The following is a 27326-nucleotide window of genomic DNA, read 5'->3' on the forward strand; positions in this document are numbered from 1 at the left end:
ACAGCCATAACAGTTTAATTCAGAGACTCCACATGTGTGTATGCTAAACTCTAAGGACAAATAGGTCATGTGGGAGGATGTTTTTGTCTCGTTGTGTTTTTATAACACTTTAACAACCTAGCTGGAGGTCACTGTACTACGGTGCTGAGATCTTATTAAAAATTATTTTCAATTGTTAAGAAACACTTGCTTTCCCAGTGATGGGTTGCAGCTGGAAGGGCATCCGATGCGTAAAACATGTGCTGGATAAGTTGGCGGTTCATTCTGCTGTGGCAACCCCGGATTAAAAAAGAGACTAAGCCGAAAAGAAAATGAATGAATAAATGAATGAATAAACACTTGCCTGTGTGCAAAAAAATGCCATTCATGAGTTTGTCCTTTAAATGCGAATCATTCTTCAAATCAAACCTGTCAACCAGCATGTGAGTGTGGATCTGTTACCATATAGTAACAGCAACACTAACAACTGTAGAGAATTGGATTTCGGTGTGTTGCAATTCGTCTGTATGTTGTCCAGCTGACACATCACATAGTTGAGACTTAGCAACTGAAGAGAATTGGATTTGTGCGAGAGTGTGTAAGAGGGAGTTTGCGGGCTCAAATGAAATTAGTCATCGCTGTCTAAAGCTTTTTACTAGTGTACCACAAACACAATCATACAAACACAGATTACCTCATCCCCTCTGAAGAAGGCAAAGAATATAGCCATGGCCAGACATGTCAGCAATATATGTTATAAATATGCCACATTTTTTTATAAACTACACATTTTATGGCTGTATTTCAGTGATTTATGGCTTTTCATTTACGATTTTTCATTTATTTTGTATACTTATTTAAATATTTCTTTATAATAAATATTATATATGTATGTATAATATATATAGGCGATGCAGTAAGTAGTGCTGTCGCCTTACAGCAAGAAGGTCGCTGGTCAGTTGCCGTTTCTGTGTGGAGTTTGCATGTTCTCCCTGCGTTCATGTGGGTTTCCTCTGGGTGCTCCGGTTTCCCCCACAGTCCAAATACATGCAGTATAGGTGAATTAGGTAGGCTAAATTGTCTGTAGGGTATGAGTGTGAATGAGTGTGTATGGATGTTTCCCAGAGATGGGTCGCAGCTAGATGTACATCCGCTGCGTAAAATATGTGCCGCATAAGTTGGCGGCTCATTCTGCTGTGGCGACCCCTGATTAATAAAGGGCCGAAAACAAAATAAATAAATAAATAAATAAATATATATATATATATATATATATATATATATATATATATATATATATATATATATATACACACACACACACACTCAGACACAGTTAAAGTCATAATTATTAAAAATTTCCTTGCTCTGTTAAACATAATTTGGGAAATATTCAAAAATATTATTTTAAAAAATATTCAAAGGGGGCCTAATTATTCTGACTTCAACTGTTCAGCACTGTAAATGCGAATAGTATTCCTTACTATCAAAATTCTAGTGTGTTTACTTAATTTTAAGCTAATTGTTGAGTTTACTAGAAATGCATTAGTGTTGCTGACATAGTAAGGTATAAAGTTCCCATAACTAATGTAATTTGAGTAAAATTGCTTATAAGGGCTAAGCCATGCTGTTACGCATGCGTACTGGGTGGTGATTTCCCATCCCCCATCCCGAGTCACAACCAACCGCCACCCAGCACCGCCATTGAAGGACAGGATTTCATATTGAGAAGATGTACTGCTGTAAATCAAGGTAAACTTTTCGTTTTAATTACTACTTTGATTTTATTTGTATAGTATCAGTAATCTGTTTATTTCCTGCACTTTGTGAAATTGTTTGCTGTTTTGTGAACTAATTAATAGCCCATGATGTTGTGACTAAACGTTTTGACCACTGCACGTTATTTGCAATACTGTCTACTTTACTAGATAAGCTATTTTTAGCTGCTTAGTCCTTTTTAATAACTATTAATAATTTGTAAAGTTAGTAGTAATTTGTAAAGTGGGCGTTATGCTCTAAAAGAGCGGGCCGCGCCATTTTAAATGATGCACTGAGAGAGCAAGAGCGCGCGCAATGATCCGTTCAAATAGATGTAAAGTTAACACATAGCTGTAGGTCTACATTTTTAAAAAAGAAAACGAAACCTATTTATCCGCATTACAAATACAGTAACGTTAGTTATCGCTGAACTTTAGTGGCGCTTGTTGTGACGAAAATATGCGTGTTTTTTTTTAAGATTTACTTTTATGAGATCACCTGCAGAAAGCAGGTGAGGAGATCAGCTGTGATTCGGTCCGGCGTCAGCGAGCGGCTCATGACCAGACCAGTCGTTTTTTTCTCCATGATCGCCGGGGCAGCAGCAGTTTTAACCCGCCGAGGCTTTTAGAACATTATAAAGCAGTTTCAGCTCAAAATGGACCCGTGAGTGTCGTAGGTAATTTAGGATTTCTATGTGATTACGATTCGTGTCACTGTATGAGGCAGATACATATTTACACATGATGCTAAAGTGTGCTTATGCTAACAATCCCTATGAAACTTAAAGTTAAACTTATGAAAATGCGAGGGATATTTAATTAACTCATTTATTTGTTTTATATGCTATTTGTCTTTTCTTTATGCCGTTTTGAAGGTTTATTCCAGTGTTGCCGTTACGTTATTGAGTGTTTTGTATTGCTGTAATGACAAATAAATCTGACCAGACGCGACTGAATATGTGTGATGGATAACGTTAATGATGAAGTGGTATAACTCGTACAACCAAGCACAGAAACATCCCTTTGTTTGCTCAATATCACACAAAGGCATCAACAACCCTTTGTTATAAGCAAACTTTCTGTAAAGAAACAGGCTTTGCCAAACCTGTTAGTTTGCATTTTTAAAGAAGGTTTCGCTAATTTTTAACAATTTAGGGCAAATAAATTTGAACAATTACAAGGTTGTTTAAAATGTAGCACACCATTAGAGTATTGTGAGTGGCATATTTGGTTTGTAATATCATTATACCCTTTATTTATTTTTTATTTCAGACTACCAGTTTGTGAGCTGATATGCAGTGGAAATGTAAGTTTTGCACTTACACATCAAAGAAAACTTTTTGAACAATACCGCACAAGCCATAGAACATATTCATGAATTGTTCTATTAACGTTACCTTGTCTCCATACTGAGTGTCAGGGTAATTTTAAATCGTTTAATGCATTAAAAGTACATTTAACAAAATTCTCAGCAAAGAACTGCATGATCAAGAATAGTCCGAATATTTTGTCCATTTGAATAATTATCTGAGGACTAGTTAGAAATAGGGTTGTTGTGTTGTGATACCATTAATTTATGTTACAATACTATACCAGCTGAAGTATGGTGATACCAAGTAGTATTGCAATACTGTAATTCATAACTTAAATCCATGAAATAAAGAAAAATGTAAGAAATAATATATTGTATATGTTATTATAGGCCTACTTGAATTTAAATAATTCCCTTATTGTTGAGTATTTGCACATCTCTTCACCTAAAATGTATTCGTTCCAGCAAAAAAAATACATTAAAATAAAGATACATAAAGAAAAGAGCATTTTTCCAACAAACCTAGACTATATGAAGTGGTCAAAAATTGTTTCCTGTTGCTATTTTAGGTTTTTCATCTATCATACTTTTTTCACACTTATTATCGGATAAGAATCCAAAGTAATTCAAAATTTCACTTTATGAGTCATTCTTTTTAATAGATTGTCACGGTTGTTGTAGCTATTATATCATATTGACAGGAACAGAAATAAACGAATTCCGATTCAAAATGAACCATCACAAAATATGCAATAGGCTACTATAAAAGGCGCAAATTCTACAGTTTTACAACCTTAGAAGGCTCCATAGACTATTAAAATACAATGATCTATTGTTGCTGAATCGTGTAAGTATTTTAGTGACTTTTTCACATGCAGCATTATGTATTGTAGGCAGACTGTTAATGACAATACTACCGTTTACAAACTACAGTGGCACCGCCAGTATCTTGGAGCCATAGTATCACGATACTACCATAGTACCGGTAAACCGTGCAACCCTAGTCAGAAAGTTCAGTGTCCTTTTAAAGACATCAATTGAGACAAATATATATTCCACTTTTAATGCGCATAAAAGTAAGGCACACCAGCAACAATGCCATGATTATATTTAATCGGGGGTTGTGTTTATTACTGTTTGGTGACAAGTATAGCTCATGCTTTTGATGACAGGCGCCGGGAGTATTTGGCAGCTTTTATTATTCAAGAACATTTAACTATGTCATGTTAAAGTGTAACATCTGTTGCTAAATGGCATTGCATTGTATCATTGCATGTGTTTCTGATTTCTGTTTTTTGTTTTAGAATTTCGCTTAGCCATGTCAATAACACTTTACGTTTTTGTGCACAACAGTGACATCCAGAAGGAAGTCATAGAGGAAACACCAGCTGATGCAAGTGCTGCAGAAGGTTTGTTTTCTTTTCAAAACTTTGTGTGATTTTGTGAATTTGTGTTTTTGAATGTTATTAATGACTAATAATGTTTTGATTGGATCTTTGCAGAATTCAATCGAATATCAGGAAGAAATGTGAGATCCAAGTTCTACGCTGGACACACACTGCTCGTTTGATTTGAAATAAAAAAAAAAAAACAGGAGAAAATTGCAGAAGAAAACTAGAAGAAATTTTCAACATGTTAATTCAAAGGTATTTTTGTGACATCATCTTTGAATCATAATTAGCATTTGATTGCAATAAATTGCATTTGATGTTTTCATTGGGCTATAATGCATGTCTACCTGTCTTTACTTTTTCAAGGTCATCTGGCAGCAGTTCTCCGGGGTCTTTCAGTCCTTTAGAGGGATGAGTCTAAAGAAATTTTCAGGATGTGTTTTGTAAGTAGTATTATTGTTTCTGCCTTCTTAGACTGGAAATGAAGCAGTCATTCCAGTTTACTTCACTTATTAATAAAAATTTTCAATTTTATAAAAATAAAACAAATGCATTTAATGTAAGTATTTGAAAGTAAGAGGGATGTTATATTATGGCCTTTGGAGCAAGAGCATTGCTATGTTGCAAATACAGCAGCTTGTGCCGTCACAGGGTCAGTTAGCTTCATAGGCCAGTGAAGTAATGAATGCATTTCTTTAATTTTTAAACACACTTGTTTTGAAAAGGAGGAAGATTAGCTTGAAAAAAAATCTTAATAAGTGTAATACCTATGTAATATGTTGAGAGAAATATAATTCAGTTGAAAGAACCTGCTGGATTAAGATGTAAAAAGATAGTGTTAAAAGCCACAAAGTCAAAGATGCTCCGTATTATAACCAACCCTGTGAAGTCACCTGCTGTGGGATTGTAGATGGCTGCACCCTTGTTCTAAAAGCCATACTAAAACATCAATTTTCTTATTAAAAAAATAGTTATTAATACATTTTTAAAAAGTGTGCTAAATAATGCAAACTTGACTCACTGCTTTAATCTAGCAAAACCAAATGCATTCATGAATCGGTTCCCAATTTATTAAGTTTTCCCTACAAAATATTTATATTGATTATGTAGCACCAATTGGTCTCTCACACATTTGCATTTAATTTCTTGAAAATGTTTTAAAAGTACTTTTACTGCAGTTTGTTTTATTACATTACAGGGTTTCTTTAATTAAAAAAAATTATTGTTCCTTTAGAATAGTATCATGTTCAAGATACTGGATTGGTAATAAATTCCACTATCATGACAAGCCTAGTAGAAGCAGTACAGGCAAATCCATTGTGTTGGTCAACATTGAAGAAGGAGCACCATAGCAAGGCCTTCTTATAAGAAGCATTTGAATGTAAAATGTACTATAAACACAAATAGTCATGCTAATAAGCAACTAGTTAATAGGGTAATTTGTTCCTACTAAAGTGTTACTAAATTAAGCACAAGGAATTGTATTTTTTTCACCTCTGCTTTTGGTCTCCTGGCCACTACAGGCTTTATTAGTGCCATTTAGAATATCAAACTTTACTTATTTTTCTTTCTCTATTCATAGGATGTAATTGTAGAGTCGGACTTCAGTGCAGAAGATGTTGGCCTGCTGACTGTCGTGTGTGAAGATGTCTAAAGAACCTCATTATGGATGCAATGTGGGCCTTTATACTGAAAGGAAAAGTGGTTATGGACTTTGCCACATGCAGTATGTCTCTTTTTTTGCTTTGATTTACACACTGAATTCGGACTACCCAAAGACTTTGAGCAATGCATTTGAATTTGTTCAACGTGTGTTGCTTTTGCTGGGAGGGAAGCGTAATGTGTTTTATTCGGCGAGTGCCTATATACTGCTGTGCTTTATGTTTAAAGGTTCAGGTATAATGGCATGTTTAATTACAAAGTGTTGCTTTTTAACATGTTGCTGTTTGCAGTGTTACATTTAGGACTGCAGCATTTTGGTGTTTAAAACACTTTTTTTTTTTTTTTACCAAAAAAGTGTATTGTGATTTATAGGGTTGTCAAAAGTATTGAGTTTGGTACCAATCGGTACTGAAATAAATAAAAAAAAAGTCCATCCATTTCCCACTAACATTGCAAGAACTGATTGGCCATTGTGTTCACATGCTCAGTAGATATGACTGATTGGCTTTGAAGGTCATTATTTTTACCACACTTCACCACTGTTCACCAGGTGCAAAGATACAAAGACACTGGATAACTTCAAAGCACTGTCGATCAGTCGATTCATCACCAGATAGCTTATATGTTAGCTTCTAAACAAATCAGCTATCGACATGGCTTTGAAACACTTCAGTGTCTGTGTAACTTTGTTTGGACTCAGTGAAAAATGGTAAACCTATGACAGTCACAGCCAATCACAGTCATTTCTGTTGAGCATGTGAACACAGTGGCCAATCAATGGTGTTTGAGAAGGAGCTCAGTAGCACTCAAATGCTGGTGGAAAATGGATATTTTTAATATTTCAGTATTGATTGATACCAAACTCAATACTTTTGACCACACTAATGTAATATTTTCTGTAGGAAAATCTAAACTACACAGTCTAACAAATTAGCTTTAAAGCTTAATATCTGTTCCTCTGTGAGTGTCTATATGCTGCCATGTTTAAGGTGCTGGTGCAATGGCATGTTTAATTACACTAATTCAAGTATCTTTTTTCCAAGTGTCAAGTATTTAGTTTTTTTGATAGATTTTCAAACCTTTTCGAAAACTTGTGTTTTAGGGTTGAACATGTTTATTATATTTTTTGTCTGTATTGCTGTTTACAGTATATTACAGCACTTTACAACAGGTTTTTACAAAACTGTATTATGTACAAGTGTATTGTGATACTAAAATATCACAAGTGTATTGTGAAATTCTGCTAATTTTGTCAAATAAAATGTTTACATTTAAGACCTGTATAATGTCATTACTTGTAGGTTGAACTACATATTTTATGTTCAGTTTAATTGAAGAAAATGTGGAAACCGATTGCACGTAGTTTCTTTAGTTGACATTACTTAAAATGGTGGATTAAAACAATGTTGAGACTACTAGCATTCAAGATGTTAACTGAACATGGTAGAACAGTATTAGTTAAATAGAGTTATTAAAGTAATCTTACTATAAAACATTAAATAAGATTACTAAATAATGACAAGTATGTTAACTAGAATTTTCTATTAAACTTACTTAATTTTTAACAGTTAGTTTACTTTATAAGTTTTAGTTTTCTTACTTCAAGGCAATAATTAAACTTAACTTAAGATTTCCTTGTAAGTTTATATTGCAAAAATAAGGCAATCGGTTTCCAAACTTTTTTTAAGTAAACTGAACATGTTAGAATTTACAGTGAGGGCTTCAGAGACAAATTTTTGCAAAAACTCAGTGCTGAGGACAAATTCTGGTTTTATAAATAAAAATTATACAAGTATGTATATAGTTATGTATTTTATTTTAAGTATATATATATATATATATATATATATATATATATATATATATATATATATATATATATATATATATATATATATAAATAAAAGTCAGAATTATTAGCCCCCGTTTATTTTTCCCCCATTTTCTGTTTAATGACACACTAAATAACAGATTTCTAAACATTATAGTTTTAATAACTCATTTCTATTAACTGCTTTATTTCATCTTTGCCATGATGACAGCAAATAATATTTGACTAGATATTTTCAAGAAACTAGTATTCAACTTAAAGTGCATTATAAAGGCTTAACTAGAATATTCTTACTAGGATACCTTAATTAAGATAACTAAGTTAGCGTAATTAGGCAAATTATTTTGTGTTGATAATTTGTTCTGTAGACTCTCGAAAAAATAAATAGCTTAAAGGGGCTAATTATTTTGACTTTAAAATTTATCAAAAAATTTTAAACTGCTTTTATTTTAGCTGAAATAAAACAAATAAGACTTTTTAATAAGATAAAATACATACTGTGAAAATTTCCCTGCTCTGTTAAACATCATTTGGAAAATATTTTTAAAATAAATTCAAAGGGGGGCTAATAATTCTGACTTTAGCTGTTTATAGTAAAGACATTTTTTTGCTCAACCATCACCTACAATCCACCTCACCCAAGCCTCGTTTTGTCTCCACTCTATCACAGTTAACCCGGCAACGGAAACCTCTAGCTTTGAGATGTGTAAGTGTAACCTCTCCAACCACTTCCTCCCAGTTCCCCTCCCGTCTGTGACCCACATGTTCTGGAGTGCAGGGTCAAGCCCCAGAGATCAGAGACACAGAGGAGAAAGAGAAAGACAGAGAGCTGCCCCAGTCCTCCCTCCACCCCTGTTTATCCCTCTGTACCCCTCCTAACTCTCTCTCTCATCCTCCACTGAATCTCTCTCTCCGGGTAACAAAAGCAGGCCGGGGCAAGAGAAGACCCCCTCTGCACATGAGTGTGAGAGGCATGAGCGACAGAGCAGAAATACCAGCCCACAGACTCCTCCACAGCCACCATTCAAATCAGCCAGAGAACGATGGACGGATGGAGGGAAAGAGGGAGAAAACACACAATGAAATGCTCTGTATTTCATTGGGAGAACTATAAGAGGGGGGAAAAAGAAAAGAGAGGAGGAGAAAGAGGAGAAAATGAATAATAGGAACAGGAAAGAGCCTGCGAATGGAAATGAGGACAGCACATTCAGGGAAGACTTGGGGGGGAAGAAATGGATAGATAGAAAAAAGAAACTGAAGGAGGGAAAGAGAGAGAGAGGGAGAGAGAGGTTTGCTGAGCTCTGCAGGTTCACCTAATGTGTAGATCTGAAGAGATTTGCAAAGACATTTTTATTCATCTATGATTAAAGTCTCTCTCCCTTGCGCTCGCGCTCTGACAGGAGGTTTGTTATGTTTTGTTTGTTTTTTTTCTCCTCCTCTACATACACAGAAATATTCCCTCATTGCTTTTCCTGCCTGTTCTCACGTGCATGCAAATTAAGTTTACACACGTAAAAACCGGATGCAGGGGTTTGCGCACACACCTAATCGTTCAGTCTTAACACCGGCACAGTAACTTTACATGAGGATGAGACATCAGATTCAGTGATTAGGATGCACATACAGCTGAGTGCACTGGGGTAAACACACATTTCTGCTTACATTAATACACATGGAGACCACAGGTGCTTGGGCCTGCAGATCCTCAAGGCAGCCCAGCCTGACTAACTAGCATACTGATAAAATACTCTTTATTTTCCTAAAGATAAACATATATTACATCACATAAACATATATCGATCAAATACCCAAGAAGGAAATACATACATTAAAAAACAAACAAACAAACAAATAAATAAATAAATGAAAAACTAGTACTGGGCTAAGATTAATCACCCATCATAATACAAGTACACTCTTCCAAAGAACCCATAATATTTTATTCTAAAGAATATTTCATTTAAATAATGTCATTTTACCAATTTAATAATTAGTCATTGGAATCAGAATGTAAAAACATATATCCTAAATTAATAAAAAAAAATAATAAAAAATGTTTACAAAAAAGTGCAAGATAAAAAGAACTAGATAAAAAAGAATAATAGATTTTGCATGAAAATATACTATGGTAATTTATAGTAAATACTTTAGTGTTTTTTAACCAGACATTGACACCTTGAACAGGTTGTTTTCACATGACGTCATTGATGACGCGCAAAATTCAGATTAAAGGGCACCTATGGTGAAAAATCTATTTTTCAAGCTGTTTGGACAGACATGTGTAGGTATAGTGTATAGACCGTCATATTGGGGGGATATAAACACACCCAGTCCTTTTTTTTTCCAATTTAACAACATAAAAACGGTGGACCAATTGGAGCAGTTTTCAGACCGACCGCAACTTGACGTAGAAGTGCAGTCCCCCTGCCCACCGAATTGATTGACAGCTGCGTATTAACATGTCTCCATGGTAATGCTTATAATCATATCAACAACACCAGACGTGAGCAAAGCAACCGGTAATAAAAGGTCTGTTTAATTTGCTAGGATCGTCAATTACTAAATGTGATTGAGTTTTACAAGTTTAAAATATATTAACACAGTGCATGTTTGTAATGAATTGCAGCGATTTACTTTAGGTTTACTTCATCACTACAGTCGCGAGTCAGAACAATTATAAAATAAGACGCTTCAATCCCGGTTTGTGGACGTTAAATCAGGTTTATTTTGTACATTAACATAACAGATATCCATACAACAAAGGCTATTAACCTGTATCCTGTAACATTTGTGCTGTCTGTGTGCGCGTGTCTGCGATGTGTGTCTGCGTGAACTTTGTAACGATATTGTGTGTGACTCATCGTTGCAACTCCATAATAAACGCATCAAATATTCATTGGTAAAGTTCTTAATGTAATATTTCTCACAAACGTTATGTGAGATCAGCTTCTTTCATGTCTGTCTGTTGTCTGACGCAGCCGAGAGAGGAGATTAAGGCACGCTGACAGGCACGTGGAAACGGTGGGCGTGAAAGGCTAGCCTTAAAAACACAGTTCACAAAAATTGCTACTTGATTGTTAGAGCTATAAAATAGATACTTGTGAAAGTTATATTAAATAATCTGATGGGTGATTTGAGCTGAAACTTTAGACACATTCTGGAGACACAATTGACCTATATTAAATCTGGATAAAGGGGTAACCTATGTGCCCTTTAAAATGTTTCTGTTTTATGCTGTTTATAATTGTTTAAATTGGACAAAATAAGAAACGGCGAACAGCTTTTTTAGATGTCCAAAAGATTTAGCTCATAAAGGGAAGAAAGTTCAAGAAACTGGCTGATAATTCAATACATCCTAATTCAATATATCCATGTGTATGAATTTATTTTAAACACAAAATTCATTTGACACCACACCACCAATAAAGACAGGCCTAGCTTTGTGTATAAATATGTTGATATGTTAAATAAAAATCAGATACAAACACCACCACACTTATAGAAAATCCAGGAGAATATAAATAATGTAACCTGCCATGTGATCACTGCAATGAAATCTCTGTCTTGTTTTGCAATAATCCATGTGTTTACTGGCATTTTGGAGGAAAAAACAACATGAACATTAAGATGCGCAGCAGCAGTGAATGTTTGTTGATGGGAAGTTCATCGACTGAACAAAAAAAAATCCAACTCTTACAACAAAACTAGATTGTTATTATTGTGGAGCACTTTCCCCCCTCCCCAAATGAATGAATAATAATGTAGACCATGCGTCCATGCTTTTGTATGCTTTCATCAGTTTTTTCGTCAATGGTGTAAGATATCCGCATGGGGAAAAACTAAAGTAATTTATAATAAACATGTTTTTGAACCCCCATAGTAAAGTGTATAATGTGTTCAACTCTTTGTTAATAAATGCTAAAGTTAATGAATACTGATAAACTGTAATAAATACTGTGACGTGTAAACTATGGTGCATCGCGATGGTGTAACGTTAGCGTAGAAAGCTGAAGCCTATCGAATAATTTGTTTATTACTACAGTTGTGTCATACTACAGAAACTGTATCATTACTACGACAGTTTAATTCAAGTAATTAGTATGCTTCCAAACACTATAGTATTTACTATAGTATTTTTCATGTAATGTAATAGCTTATACAGTATACCGCCTCGATGACAGGCAAATATATTTTAGTTAAGTAGAAAACTCAGCCCTCTTCATGATACAAGGATCATGCCCAGCATAAGTGGTTATTTTCTATGAATACATTTCCTTTTAAATATGGTGTAAACCGCAAAAATATGGACTTTCGCTGTTTCTCAATTCCAAGAACGCAGAGAACGAACTTCAGTTCTGGTGAAGACCGGTCTTGCCAGGATCATCTCGGAAGAAAGAACTTGAGAGAACACGGGAACAGAGAACACAGGCTGTAAGAAATGAGATGCTGTATTCTATCTGATTGTCACATGACCTTCACGCGTTTTAATAAAAATTATTTAAACATTATAGCATTCATACAACGATTTACTGTTTTCTTCCTTTTCAAAACACATACTGCATAAAGACTTTGCAAATATATGTAGCACAGATTTTAATACAATTTCAGCAATGAAACACTCATAATGTGTTTATGCCTTTATAGAGATTTTTATGTCAATGTTTATATTAACTATTTCATTTAGGGAAACTCCTCATACAAATAAGTTATATCTCTGAAATTTAATAATAAATCTATATAAAATGTTGCGCTTCCCACCTCCAGACGCAAAGACTTCTGAGTTCGGCGCTCAAGTCTGCATCCATGCGTCCTTATTATCAAGAACATATCCGCGAAGTTTCACGCGTCCTCCATTCTTGCGGTCTTGAGTATTGGAACAGAACTTTGGCAGTTGACGTTACATGAGAACATGAGGATTGCTGAAGAATGCATAATAAGAAAAATATTTGCATACTTATGCACTATTCTACACCATTTTGTAGCATAAATAGTGTAAGTAGTGTGTTCACACTGAAAACTCTAAAAATAATAAGTGCACTTTAATTACCCGGATGATGCACTCATTCAGCCGGTAAAATGAAGTGTGGAATGATGGACACTTCAGCACTCAATGACCACATATCTGCTCAGACAATATGTGGTCAAAGGGGAGGAGTTATCGGGCGCACATGTTGGATTACTTTATGTTGTATGCAGGGCCGGCGCGTCCATAGAGGCGACCTAGGCGGCCGCCTAGGGCGGCAGTATAGAGAGGGTGGCCTCCGCATCACTGCCCTTACCACCCGCGTCCTCAGTTATGTCTGCGACACCTCCATCTTCACCCACGTCCTCAGATATATTCGCGCATAGGCGACAGAATAGAGAGGGCAGCGTCAGCGACACCTCCCTCTCTCCCTCAGCACCCCCGCGTCCTCAGTTATTTCCACGCATAGGGTGGCAGAATAGAGGTCCGCGACACCCGCGCTTCCTCAGTTATTTCCGCGCATAGGGCGGCAGAATAGAGAGAGCAGCGTCGGCGACACCTCACTCCATCCCTCAGCATCCGCGCGTCCTCAGTTATATCTGCGCATAGGGCAGCAGAATAAAGGTCCGCGACACCTCACTTCATTTTCAAAACCGGTCACTTTCGTTTTCACATTGGGGTTGAGGGCGGCGTGATCGTCCTCTGCTTAGAGCAGCAGTTCAGCTTGCTCCGGCCCTGGTTGTATGGTGAAAGAAAAATCCTCCTACGAGAGTTATTAAAGCACCTCCCGATGGTAAATGCGGTTATACTCATGGCAGGTTTTATTTGATAGTTTGGTCATTTATTTTACTGATTTGGCAAATGTCAATCAGTAAACGGTTTGAATTTCCGCTTAGTTAAAAAAACATTAGTGCTTCAATCTGGGACGACACTACATACATACTATGCTATTGAGTGTGTAAGTGCATTTTTTAACCTCCTGTCCTCCATCTAAATTTCACGTGTCACCAGAACCACGTGATTAAAAACAACCTAGAGATGTTGCACAATCAGCTAAAATGTTGTTAATATTGTTTTTCTGTATGGACGATATATATTGTATAACCAAAAATTATTAAGGTCAAGGCCATGTGTTGTGTGATTACTTGATATATTGATTATTGTGATAGGCCTACTAAAACAACCTTCGGCTTTGTCTCTACTTTGTTAGGGATAGCCTCTGGGGTAAGAATTGCCAATTACTCGGGCATATGTGCTTTACACAGCAGATGTTACCTTTACTGTAAAAAATGCTGTGTTCCATGCACTCAATCTGTTTGGAGACAACATGAACAAATTAAGTTTACTCATTTGAAGAATTTTAGGTGGATTGAACATAAAGAAATTAAGTTTTCCAGCCCAAAAATCTCATGAATTGTGTTGTTTCAGCTCATTTTAATTAAATAGTTTGAACAAGACGTCCCACATTTTTTAAGTGCTCCAGCCACAATCCAGAACTAAGAGTACAACCTTGAGTGCTGGGAAACATCCACACTATTTACACACACATCGGCTAATTTATCCAATACTGCATGTATTTGGGGAGAAACCGGAGCAAACCCATGCAGAACACACAAACCCCATACAGAAAGGGCTTCTAGTCCACCCTGGGACTCGAGCCAGCAACCGTACTGCTGTGAGGCAACCGTGCTAACCTCTCCGCTAATTATACACTACAAATATTCATTCAATATTAAAGCAACAAATCTTAATTTAAAAAGCACACTGTTTAAAACAAAAACAATAGTCACGTTTAAAGATATTATAAGTATATTTGTCTAAAAATATCTCATACAATTGGCACTGACAAAAAAGTTTTGTGTGTAGTATTTTTCTCTGTTTAACTATGTTTTGTGTCTATATATTGAAACATAATATATTTAAACAAATGAGAAAAAAAGAGAAAAAAAGTCACAAATAAATATTAATCACAATACTTTGATGGCCATAGATCATTTATAACTAAGAGCATTTATTTAAATGATATTATGTCTTAAATGTGCACAGCTGGGAATGTAAATATTTGAAAAATTTGGATACAGTATGGACCAATACACAAAACACATTTGCAGCCAATCTGCAGTGAGGGATGTGCCTAGCAACTACAGAGTTTTTAAAGAAAGAATCATCAGTCAGCTTTGGCCATGAATGAAAGCAGCGCCACAAACCAAAAGAAAATGGCATATTTTAATGATTACTGCTGCTCAAAATAATCAATTATTGTCACGTTTCGGTCTGTACTATTCAGCAAGATCTGAAAAAACATTTAAATACTAAAGACTTTAATTAATTAAAACAAATCAAGCAAAATAGAGCCTATTAAATTTAGATTATGATAATATTACACCTTTTACTTCTTACTGAATCCTTCTTTAATGTAGCATTTTTTGTGGTTTAAACAGTTTAAATAGGAAGAACTGAAGAAGAAGAATATCTCCATAATGGCTGAACAAACAAGTAACTGATGAAATCACGACACAAGTAAAAACCAGGATACCCGCTCTAAGCCAAATGTCAAATTGCCTGACTTTTGCCAGACTAAAAAGTTGAATAGAAAAAACAGCTGTTGTGCTGTGCAGTCCCTTCAGAATTTAAGTGATTCTGTAAGTGCAAATTTTAATGCAAATCTTAGATTATTAAATCTTATTGATGTTGATATCCTGCAAATTTTGGTCACACTGTAAAAATCTGTAAACTAATCTGTAAACTAATCGTTTTCTGTGTTTTGTGGTTTGTTTTTTATCTACTTATCCTTTTGTATTGCATTATTGGATCTTGTTCTTTTATCCAATAACTTTTGGTGTTGAACAGTTGAAAAGTGACTTTCACTAACATGTTTAATATATATAGTCTGGGCTGGTGTTGAAAATTACTGTAATAACATAGTAATAAACTGCCATTACCCTTTTTGTTATTTTACAGACTTAACTGTCTTTATAATATTTATTATACAATATTTTGTTTCAAGCTATGACCTGGAGAAAAACCAATATAAAATTCCCTGTCTTTCAATGTCTGGAATAGAACATAACCTTTCAAAATATTACATGATCATGGAAACCCTGAAAAACACTATTTTCTGGTATTTTTGATGCTTTCGAATGACAACATTTGACAAAAACATTTAGTGCAGTGTTTCTCAACCACTTTCCTGGAGGACCACCAGCTTTGTGCTTTTTCCATGTCTCTTTATTAAACACACCTGATTCAGATCATCAGTTCATTAGAAGACTGAAAGGTGCTGTATGTAAGTTTTTGACTCTTAAGGCATAAAAACACCATAGTATGTTTGCAGATATTTAAGAATTCTTGTTAATCTGAAATAAATGCTGAAGTCAGATATTTTGCTTTGAAAATGTCTCTCAATGTACGCATGCGCAAAATGCGACAGTAACGCCTCTGAAATGAGATGCAGATTCATAGTTAACCACATAAGGTGGTTATGAATTTGCAAATAATATAAATGTTATGAACATTAGGTGAGCAGGTTACATTGTAACCCCATGTCCTAACAACACGCTACATGACAAGATATGCAGCAATAAGCAACTGCGCTGTTTGCACAAGACAAAACACTAAAGAAATTCAAATACAGTCATTCAGAAGCACAGAATAGTACACTTACTGCACTCCAATGAAATGGTAAGGTTATTAATCTAAATAAATACATATAAAACATTTTTAACATTACTAAATGTACATGCTGAATCAATAATATCTGTTGGCTTGCACTGAGTGACAGTTCTAAAGTTCAATTTAAAACTTACTTTAATTTTATTTTCAAGATCTGAGGTGAACTATCTGCTGCTGCTTTCAGTAGTATAACAATAAACGTCATGTAAAATGGCGTTCAAACTCACATTATTAGCATTTAACACTGAATAAAGCACATGAGGTGTACCTAGGGTTATCACTGTAAGTTTTCTGTTGTTCAGCTGCAAGAAATTGAAGCAGTTTCTAAAATATAAATTTCAATTATAATCAATTGTTGATTAGACAAAAACGCCCTTTAATATGGAAAATATTCCTTCTATTGTCTGCTTTTATTTAGAAGACGATGTAAATCAGCCTATGTTGGTATCGTTAATCTTGCGACTTGCTCTTGCGTTTTGAACCAGAACTGCAATACCTAGTTCAACCACTGGGTGTCAAACTTACCTACTGCACCTTGAAAAATCTGCTATGGGTGTGACAGACAAAGGAGACATCCAAAACATGAACATGATTGAGAAACACTGATTTAGTGCGACTTTAAACTTTTAAAATCCTTACCTGTATTCACAAAACTACTCTGCGCGAGGTTCAGCTGGATGCTCTGATCTCCATCTTGTCTCCCCTTGCCCAGAATCATCCAGTTCTCCAGTCCATCAGAGTCTGAATCAGAGTCTGTATCCGAGTCCAAATCCTCCACAAAAGGAGGTTCAGATTCAGAAGAGGATTGTTCTAAATCAGAATCCAGCACCACAACATCATCTGGAGAGCTCCTTCCTGCTTGAACCTGAGGCGGAGAAGGTGAACGGAAGCGACTGGGCTGTGACTTCCTTTTACAATGTTTTAATGACTGAACTTTATTAGCACACACACTCTCATCATCCTCTGTGCTGTCTGACACTGTAAAAGAATCTGGCCCTGAGTCAATCACGATAACATCTACAGGTGGAGCAGGAGGCATGGTTTCCGGCTGAAGTTGAGTTTGTGGGACCAATGGTTGGACTTTGCTTGATTCCTCATGGTTTTCCTGGAACTCTGCGTTGTAGTGCAGCTGGGAATAAAGCCGGAATTCCAACTCGCTGTCCGAATCAGACAAACCTGATGAGTCTTCTTCATCCCTGTACAGCTCGTCCTCATGGTCGTACCGTTCCTGTAACCCTGAGAACATCTCAAGGAGAGCCCTAAATGGAAAACAAACATGATCGTGAGTTATTTAGAGGCCATAACGTTAAGTATAGGTCAAAACTAGGTATCCCATTTGGGTGCTTCTTGCATCAAGTTACATTTACAAATGTGATACTATGTACATAAGTATATTAAATGTAAAGAAATGTCTACTTCAGTGTTTTAAATAACCATATAGGTTATTTAGTCTGACCTGCAAAACATACGTAATATAAAAACAAAAGAAACCATTCGAAATCATTTTAAATTATTAAATAAGGCTGGGTCAATAAAACGGTATCAGTATTTACGGACCGAACACTATTGTCAATAAAAAAATCTTTATTTACAATTTTATCGTCAATAAAAAAAGTTTGGTATGAAGGCCATAGTTTTATCAAATGTGTCTGTTGAGCGCACACCTTGGAAGGAATCCCAATAAGCTTAGGGTTATTTCCACAGCTTGCGCACAAAAATAGGGAGCGACGCACACATGGTTAGAAAGTGGTGAACACATGACGCACTCGCATTTTCCAGGTGCACCTAGTTGAAAACATCTCAATTTTCCAGAATGTCATCGAGAGATGCCAGGGAAGCACAAGTGCAAATCGCATTAAAAATAGTGAAGGAATCTACGCGCCTCACACTTTTCACATGCTTTTAGACACAATATGTGAACCCAAATACGACATCGCCACCTCAGGTCACAACAACAACACACACAAAAATTGTGCAAAAAGTGTCTAGCAACAGTGAGGAGATTGTAAGTAAAAACAGATGTAATGATGTCGCCAGAGTGGCTTTTTGATTTCTTATCTTGTGCATCCCAGCCACTAGCTCCCTATCTGAAAGATTTTTTTTTAGCATAGGGGTATCGTAGTCATTCAACTTCACAATTGGTATTTTTGCAATATGCATTTGAATAATGGTGGTTAGTTACTTTACTTGAAAGCTCAGGTTTTATTATTATATTTTTTTGTTTACAGAGTATGAGGTTTACTGTAATTATTATTATAGACATTTTGTTGATCTAATTTCAACTTTGCTCTGATTGTTCATCATTTACACTTTTTTTAGTGTTTACATTTTGCTAACAACTGGGATACACTGTTAAAATATTGGGCGCCACTGCCACAAAATTCCTAATAAAATATCCCAACCGCAAGTTAACCTAATTATTTTTACAAATTTAAATGAACTGAACATAAAACAATTAGGTGTACCCCATAAGAATTGTGTTTATTCATCTTATTTTAAATAAGTAGTTTGAACAAGCAGCAAAAATCCTCTTTTTTTGGTGTTTTTTTGAATGTATGACACCTGTTTGGAAAATTACAATTAAATTTGGATTTTGGGAATACACTTTAATTCTCAATTAGTGATTTGTTGTGTTGCTAAATATTCAGTTTCCTTGTTGTAAACTTGCCAAATAAATAAATGTATAAATTAAAATAAATGTGTATGATAAAAATTAAACATTTTAATGCAACAAAAATGTTTTTGCTGCATATTTATTGTTTTGATGCTTTTTGAACATTTATAAATTATAATTAATATTAAATAGAATAATAAGCATAAATATCTATTCCTTATTGATTGACTGACTGATATTTTATTCATTTTTTTTTTACTTAGTCCCTTTATTAATTAGGGGTCGTCACAGCGGAATGAACCACAAACTTATCCAGCACGTTTTACGCAGCAGATGCCCTTCCAGCAGCAACCCATCACTAGGAAGCACCCATACACTCATTCACACACACTATGAACAATTTAGATTACCCAATTCACCTGTAGTAGCACATGTCTTTAAACTTGTGTGAGGGAAACCGGAGCACCCAGAGGAAACCCACACGCCGCCCACTAATATTTTATCTTATTCAAAAATAATATTAATAACAATGTTTTATTTAAAAATTTTTGCAAAGTAAAACATTTTAAATCCTAAATCAATTCATGATTTATTATTAACTATTTTCACATCATTGCACACTATACACGCGTCATTTAAAGCCCACTGTAAACTCAACAGCCTTAAAATCGCAAATGCTTAAATTTTTTTCTTTACTTGAATCTGTAATTACAAATGATTGTGAGAAGTAGAAATAACATATAAAAAGAAACTACAATACACCTTTATATATTTTTAATGAACACATTCCGAGAGCAAGTTAAAGTAATGGTATTATGTAATGAATTACAGTGAGCACTTAAATGCTTTCACTTTAGTCCTCTTAAGAGTATGACAAAGCTTACAAGCTTTTTTCAGCAACAGGGCTGCCCAATATATTGTAGATTTATCATTATCAAAATAATAGCATATGCGCCAAGATTTTGTGTTGCATAAATAAGTTGTTTATCCAAATTTGGCCAATCAAATGGGGCCGTATTACATTTCAACCTGCTGTTATGCTGACCATTGTGTTTTCTCAATGTTTGCACCTTCACAGTTTTTATTAGCCTATAAGATAATTGATTATCTTATTATGATTATTACATTAATAAACATAAATAAAATTTGTCAAGAGACATGTTATAATCACAAACAAAATCACTGTAAGAATATTCAACAAAAATAACGCATGATGCATATATTTACTATATCTTGCTGAAATAGTCTGCATGATACAAAAACATCTGCAGATTTATTTGGGAACTCTACATTTGTTATAATTATTTTATGCAGTATATATAAAAGCTAAAGAAAAAAAAGACTAGGAACTAAACACAAATGTATTTTACTTACTCTCCAAAAACATAAAAAAAACAAAGATTAACAATACACAATATTGTTCTCATCATATGTTCAACACTGAGGTAAAGTTGGTTTTATATTCACATATTAATATGTGTTATAATAACTTATATACTCTATATAACTGTCCCCTAATTGTTTACCCAGCTAAGTACTTTGAATATTCTATCTGAAATCGCATGCAAGTATGACTTTAAAACAACATGAAAACTATTTAATTGAATGTAAACAATGATGTATTTTAAAAGTTATTGGCTGCTAATCTGATTTTCCTATTCAGAATTTAATAATACTTTTCTGAAATTATATTAAGGAAAATTTCAGAATATGCAAATATAAAACCAACTTAATTATTTACTTAACTTTATTTAATATGTTCAACCACCATAAATGCTAATCAAACTTACAAACAAATGCTCTAGAGCTTTCGTGACACACTTGAACAGCTTATATGAGACCAATTTAAAACAGTATAACGTACATACACTACAGTCCCTCGAAAGTGATGTTTACATGTATAACGTGGCCATAACATACATGATCTCTGTTTACAAAGCAAAGTAATATGACATAAACATAACGTTTAGTTTGGTCACTGTCAGATTATTTTACGAGTATTCGAGGACAAATATTTTGACATACTAGTATAACAATAACATTTTTATCTGTTTGTTTGTTTGCATATTTGCACAAAAGCATGTAGTTGAAATGGAGACTGTTTGACAACACCACATTAGTCCTAGACAGAGATTTGTGTCCTCAAATCCATAAAAACAATTCCAAAAAACATAAACTCATCTGATTTAACACATAAACAACACCACAGTGAATTGACACTATGCTAACTGAAAAGCTAAAGCACCCAATAAAAACCAACAACGTCAGACCATCCGCAACACTAAATATCTGCATAAAACCAGCAAGTCAACAAAACACTTGTCCTTCAACAACATTAAATGTACGCGGATATATATTTTACACGAATCTGACAAGCATGTGTTAGCTTCAGTGCTAGAAGTGCTGCTCGGAGACCCACGTGTGTTCACGTACACATGGACGCCGGCTGAGACGCGTCGCATTACTACTACACGGACACGGCGTCGTTTAAAAACATTTATAACCTCAGCTACATCAAATGGCACGTTTGAACAGGTTTACTACCAGACTGATTAAAAATCTGACCTGTTTATAAATTCCGATTTGCAACACGGGACACTACTGGCTTCCGGACTCCACAGGAACATGAAATGGTTGGCCAACTATTCGTCATCCCTGGGAAAAATGAACTAAATTTAGCACAAGCATCGAAAATTAGTGACTCTGAATATGAGGATTGTTTTAAAAAACTACAACTATGTCTGATCGTGGTGTTAATAGGAGAGCATTTGGAATATGAATTGTTCTTACTTGTATTTTCTTTTATACAAGATAGAATAAGAGCCAGTGGTCCCTGAAATGTAACCTACTGTAGGCATGAGAAAATTTTACAGAGTAGATAAAAAATTTACTAAATTTGATTCATTGTCATGAACATTGATACACGTTTAGCTTATTTTGCTATTAATAGCCTAATAATAATAATGTTTTGTCACTATTGGTTTTTAACAATGGACAATATAGTACAAAAAACTTCTTAAAAACAAAACAAGAATGATATAATTATGTACATAGAAATAGAAATAAATATGTGACCAGAAAATATAAGAACATAACATTGTTTCCTAACAAATATGAAATATGAGAACAAGTGCTCATATATTAAAATACATATTATGTGTATTGTAACTTTTTTTCAGCTCCTTCACTGTTACAAAAAAAAAAAAAAAACTTTTTAAACATATTTCAAACAATAATTTCATGACATATCAAAAGACTTAATTTAACCCCTCAACTTTCATCTCACATTTAGGTGAAGGAATAAGGAGTAAAGTTAAAAGGTAAGGATCTTTTTTTATTACACTAACCTGAGTTTTACCCTTAAAAGTAATTTATGTAAAATAGATTTACCCTCTATAGCATTTTATTGTTTCAAATTATTTAAAACAATAATTCAAAACTCTGCTTTCTATATAAAATAAATATATTAAATTTAATTTGATGCATCTCTATGTTCCCAACTTTTAAGTTCACATCTGAAATAAAAAGCCAACATTGTTACTTCTTGTAGAAGTATGTGGTTTAATTGAAATTTCATTCATTTATTAATCTTCTTTTTGGCTTATTCCCTTTATTAATCTGGGGTCGCCACAGTGGATTGAACCACCAACTTATTCAGCATATGTTTTGCGCAGCGGATGCCCTTCCAGCCTAACCCAACACTGGGAAACACCCATACACTTTTGCATTCACACACATACACTACGGCCAATTTATTCATTCATTCATTTTCTTGTCGACTTAGTCCCTTTATTAATCCGGGATCACCACAGCGGAAAGAACCGCCAATTTATCCAGCAAGTTTTTACGCAGCGGATGCCCTTCCAGCCGCAACCCATCTCTGGGAAACATCCACACACACATTCACACACACACACTTATACACTACGGACAATTTAGTCTACCGCATGTCTTTGGACTGTGGGGGAAACGAGAGCACCCGGAGGAAACCCACACGAAGGCAGGGAGAACATGCAAACTCCACACAGAATCGCCGACTGAGCCGAAGTTCGAACCAGCAACCCAGCGACCTTCTTGCTGTGAGGCGACAGCACTACCTACTGCCCCACTGCCTCGCCCACAGCCAATTTACATTATTTAATTTATATACCGCATGTCTTTGGAATGTGGAGGAAACCAGAGCACTTGGAGGAAACCCATGCGAATACAGGGAGAGCATGCAAACCCCACACAGAAATGCTAACTGACACAGCCAAGGCTTGAACCAGCGACCTTCTTGCTGTGAGGCGATTGTACTACCCACTGTGTCACTGTGACGCCTTATATTATATTATATTATATTATATTATATTATATTATATTATATTATATTATATTATATTATATTATATTATATTATATTATATTATATTATATTATATTATATTGTTATTTTAAATTTTATATTTTTACTTTTTTTATATATATATTTTATCATGCAAGTTGTGGTGATAGTAGTTACCCAAGACTTGAGCTGCCATTTAAAGATGCTGGCCTTTGACTTGAGATGTAAACTTCTTCCTATCTGTACTGCTGTAATAGAAAAAACATGCAAAATGTTCTTTTATCAGTTGCTATGTTTGGTCTCTTCTGAGGTCCACATTTACATATCTTAACAGGCTGCATATCTGTCACAAACATATCTAAATATATATCACACATGCATATTTGTGCTCTTTCTTTATTTCTTTCTTTCTTTCTTTCCTTCTTTTCTGTCTTTTTCCTGCTTTCTTGATTTTTTTTTTGTCGATTTCTTTTTGTGAAATCACAGTCTGCCTTTATCATCTCTATATAACATGAACAGAGCATGCGAATGATGTGGGAATCATTGCATGAATGCCATCTGTTTCTGAAGATGTCTCCATGCGTGTCAATGTCAGAAAAGGCCATCAAGGCACTGGATTGTTTTCCTCCAAAAGGTTAAATTTCCTAAATTAAGCCAAAATCCCACCACATATACCATATTTTGGGAGAAAGCTCTAGAAATAGTGATTGCAGCTGGAAAAGGGAATGCCTGGATGCCTGCCGTATTGGCTGTATTTGTTGATCGTTATTACTATTATTGTTTTAAAAGGAAAAAGGGAAGCATCTGTACGTCGGTTAATCTGCACAAATTCAAACCAGTCGGGTGTTGAAGATGGAGTCACAAGCGCGGATGCAGGCTTTCCCCTTCCAATATCTGATTCCACATGGCTGTTCTGCATGAGAAAGATTTTCATTTTGGGAAATGAAGCCAAATGGCCACCTTCACCAACCCCTGCATTTATATTGCTGATGTCTCCACAGCCTGCACCTCAGTGTGTTATTCAAGTGTAACATTGACCCATACTGTGCCATGATCAATATTTGAGCATACAATTATCATGACATTGAAAGTTATAAGTCTATTTAGGTGCTATATAAACATAATAGCTTTATTATGGAATCAAGCTACTGTATAGATGTCTGTTCATTTTATAATACGAAGAACCATTGCGCAAAAGTAGAAAAAATACACAAAGTATACCACACAGCAGACAATAATGAAGAAATATTGTTAACGAATTAGTTTGCCTATTTTTTAAGAGCTTGTTCACTTTCTCTCTCTCTTTCTGTCTGTCTTTTCTTTGTTAAAATTCAATCCATACTGTGCTATGATCAATGCTTTGGAATACAATTACCATAGCATTGAAGGTTATAAGTCCACTTGTGTAGCTTTATCATGACGCCAAGCTATATAGATGTCAGGGAATTTCTAATATGAAGAATCATTGCAAAAAAAGTTAATGAAAACACATACATAAAGTGTATCACATAGCAGAAAATAACAATAGGAAATGATCTTAATAAATTAGTTTGATTTTTTTTCCCTCTGTCTTTTGTTTGTGCAGATTCAACCCATACTGTGCTATAATTAGTTTTTTTTTTTTATTTTATTTGGGCAACAGTATATTTGAGTGCTATATATAAATAATCAAGCTCTAGATATTTTAATATAATGAATCATTGCACAAAAGTGGAGGAAAAAATACTTAAAGTGCAACGCAGATCAAGAAAATAATGAGTTAATAAGAAATGCTGGTATAATGAATTTGTTCAAAATTTTCCCAAGTGGTTTGTTCCCCTTTTTGTCTTTTCTTTGTGCAGAATCAATCCATACCACAATCCATCACTGTGATCAATGTTTTAGCATTTAATTATTATGCCACTGAATGTTATAAGTCTATTTGTGTGCTATATATAAACATAATGGCTCTATTATGGAGTCAAGCTATGCCTGGTGATTTTCTAATATGAAGAATCATTGCACAAAATATATAAAGTTTTTCTTTGTTTCTATGATTAATGTTTGAGCATTCTCTTATCATTTTATTGAAAGTTCTAAGTTATATTTATTTATAGTTATATATAAGTTATATATATTTGGGTGCCGTATACAAACATAATAGCTCTATTATTGAAGCAAGCTATGTACAGTTGAAGTCAGAATTATTTGGCCTCCTTTGAATTTTTCTTTCTTTTTTAAATATTTCTCAAATGATGTTTAACAGAGCAAGGAAATTTTCACAATATGTCTGATTTTTTCTTCTGGAGAAAGACTTATTTGTTTTATTTCGGCTAGAATAAATGCGACAAAACTATTAGCCCCTTTAAGATATTTTTTTCCCATAGTCTACAAAACAAACCATCATTATACAGTACAATGACTTGCCTAATTACCCTAACCTGCCTAGTAAACCTAATTAACCTAGTTAAGCCTTTAAATGTCACTTTAAGCCGCATAGAAGTGTCTTAAAAATATCTAGTAAAATATTATTTACTGTCATCATGGCAAAGACAAAACAAATCAGTTATTAGAAATGAGTTATTAAAACTGTTATGTTTAGAAATGTGTTGAAAAAAATCTTCCCTCCGTTAAACAGAAACTGGGGGGAAAATAAACAGAGGGGCTAATAATTCTGACTTCAACTGTATTTTAAAATGCAAACATCATTGCACTAAAATACAGAAAAAATATTATATATTAAGTATACTAGATACAATGCTAAATAGTGGATTACAAAGAATTATCTGTAATTATTTAATTTGTCTATTGTTTTACCAGGATTGTTCCTCCTTTGTCTTTTTATTGTGCAAATTCAATATATCAGAGCCTTTGTTTCTGACGGTTTATTATACAAAGTGATGTCATTCGCCTGTTTGATTGTGTTTCTTTTTGAGGGTCCACTTAGAACATCAAGGCACAGTTTGACCCCAGCATGTCGCTACACGTCACACGATCTGGAACAAAACATTGTGTGAAGAAAGCCATGTCCTCTTTGTGTGGTCTGGTGTCGTGCCAAGTGTTGACAATTCTAGAACTGGCACTATTTCCTGCTGGGGCTTGAGGTGCACTTCTTCTGTAGACATTTTCACAGTTGTTATCAGGTTAGCTTTAAAAAGCATCATTGTGATAAATCACTCAATTAGATCATTTCCAATATGCTATGTTGCTTAATAAGAATAAAACCTTTTAGAAATTTGGAGTAGTCCATATATGGATTCTGTTAATCAAGTGCCAAAAGTTAGACGAATCATCACCTTAGTAGATTTATAGGTTCTATCTTCTATCTGACATTTTTGTCAAAATTGATTTATTGACATATTCTTAATAAATGACAACTTATTTACATTAAAGGATGTTTTTTTTATCAGTTGTTTACATTTTAAGACGTTTTATTTAAAACACAAATATGACACACATTCTGTTTGCCATGGAATGCAAAACTTTTAAGCTTAATATCTCAAAATCATTCAGAACGCAGATAGAACCTTAAAATTCCAAGGGGAGGACATATTTATGCTTTAATAATAACATTTAAAAAATAAAAAAAGACAAAAACCCATGTATCATTTAATAACAGAGCATTGGCTATATGAGGTCTTTAAAATAGGGAAAGGTTCTTTGGAAAAATTGTTTCACATTTCGCATATTTGTAATCAAAAAATAAATAAATAAATGAAAAAAATGTTTTTGACTTGGATATTAATCAAGCAATTTCTGTTATTTCTGGCATTTCCCATGTTTTTTGCTATTAGAATTATATGTGTAAAGTATTTAAGTGATATAAAACCATTGAGTATCAA

General features: G+C 34.3%; 1 protein-coding gene and 1 long non-coding RNA gene across 3 annotated transcripts in view; one reads left to right on the forward strand and one right to left on the reverse strand.

Moving 5' to 3' along the window:
• zcchc7 (zinc finger, CCHC domain containing 7) overlaps positions 1–21829 on the reverse strand; it is a 107211-nt gene extending 85382 nt beyond the window's left edge. Inside the window, exons 1-3 of one of the 2 annotated variants that reach the window (XM_009307728.5) lie at positions 21046–21604; positions 18232–18352; positions 17207–17826 (exon numbers count right to left, since the gene is read on the reverse strand). In XM_009307728.5, coding sequence (XP_009306003.2) covers positions 17207–17826; positions 18232–18326 — 715 coding nt within the window. In that variant the 5' untranslated portion in view covers positions 18327–18352; positions 21046–21604. 2 annotated transcript variants of the gene reach the window in all.
• LOC141385553 (uncharacterized) lies at positions 1683–7381 on the forward strand. The gene is made up of 6 exons (XR_012406117.1): positions 1683–1731; positions 3009–3042; positions 4402–4457; positions 4551–4694; positions 4806–4882; positions 6022–7381. It is a non-coding gene; the product is annotated as an uncharacterized lncRNA (long non-coding RNA).
• Positions 21830–27326: the final 5497 nt, after the last annotated feature.

This window comes from Danio rerio, chromosome 1 (assembly GCF_049306965.1).
Source record: "Danio rerio strain Tuebingen ecotype United States chromosome 1, GRCz12tu, whole genome shotgun sequence".
Lineage (NCBI taxonomy): Eukaryota > Metazoa > Chordata > Actinopteri > Cypriniformes > Danionidae > Danio > Danio rerio.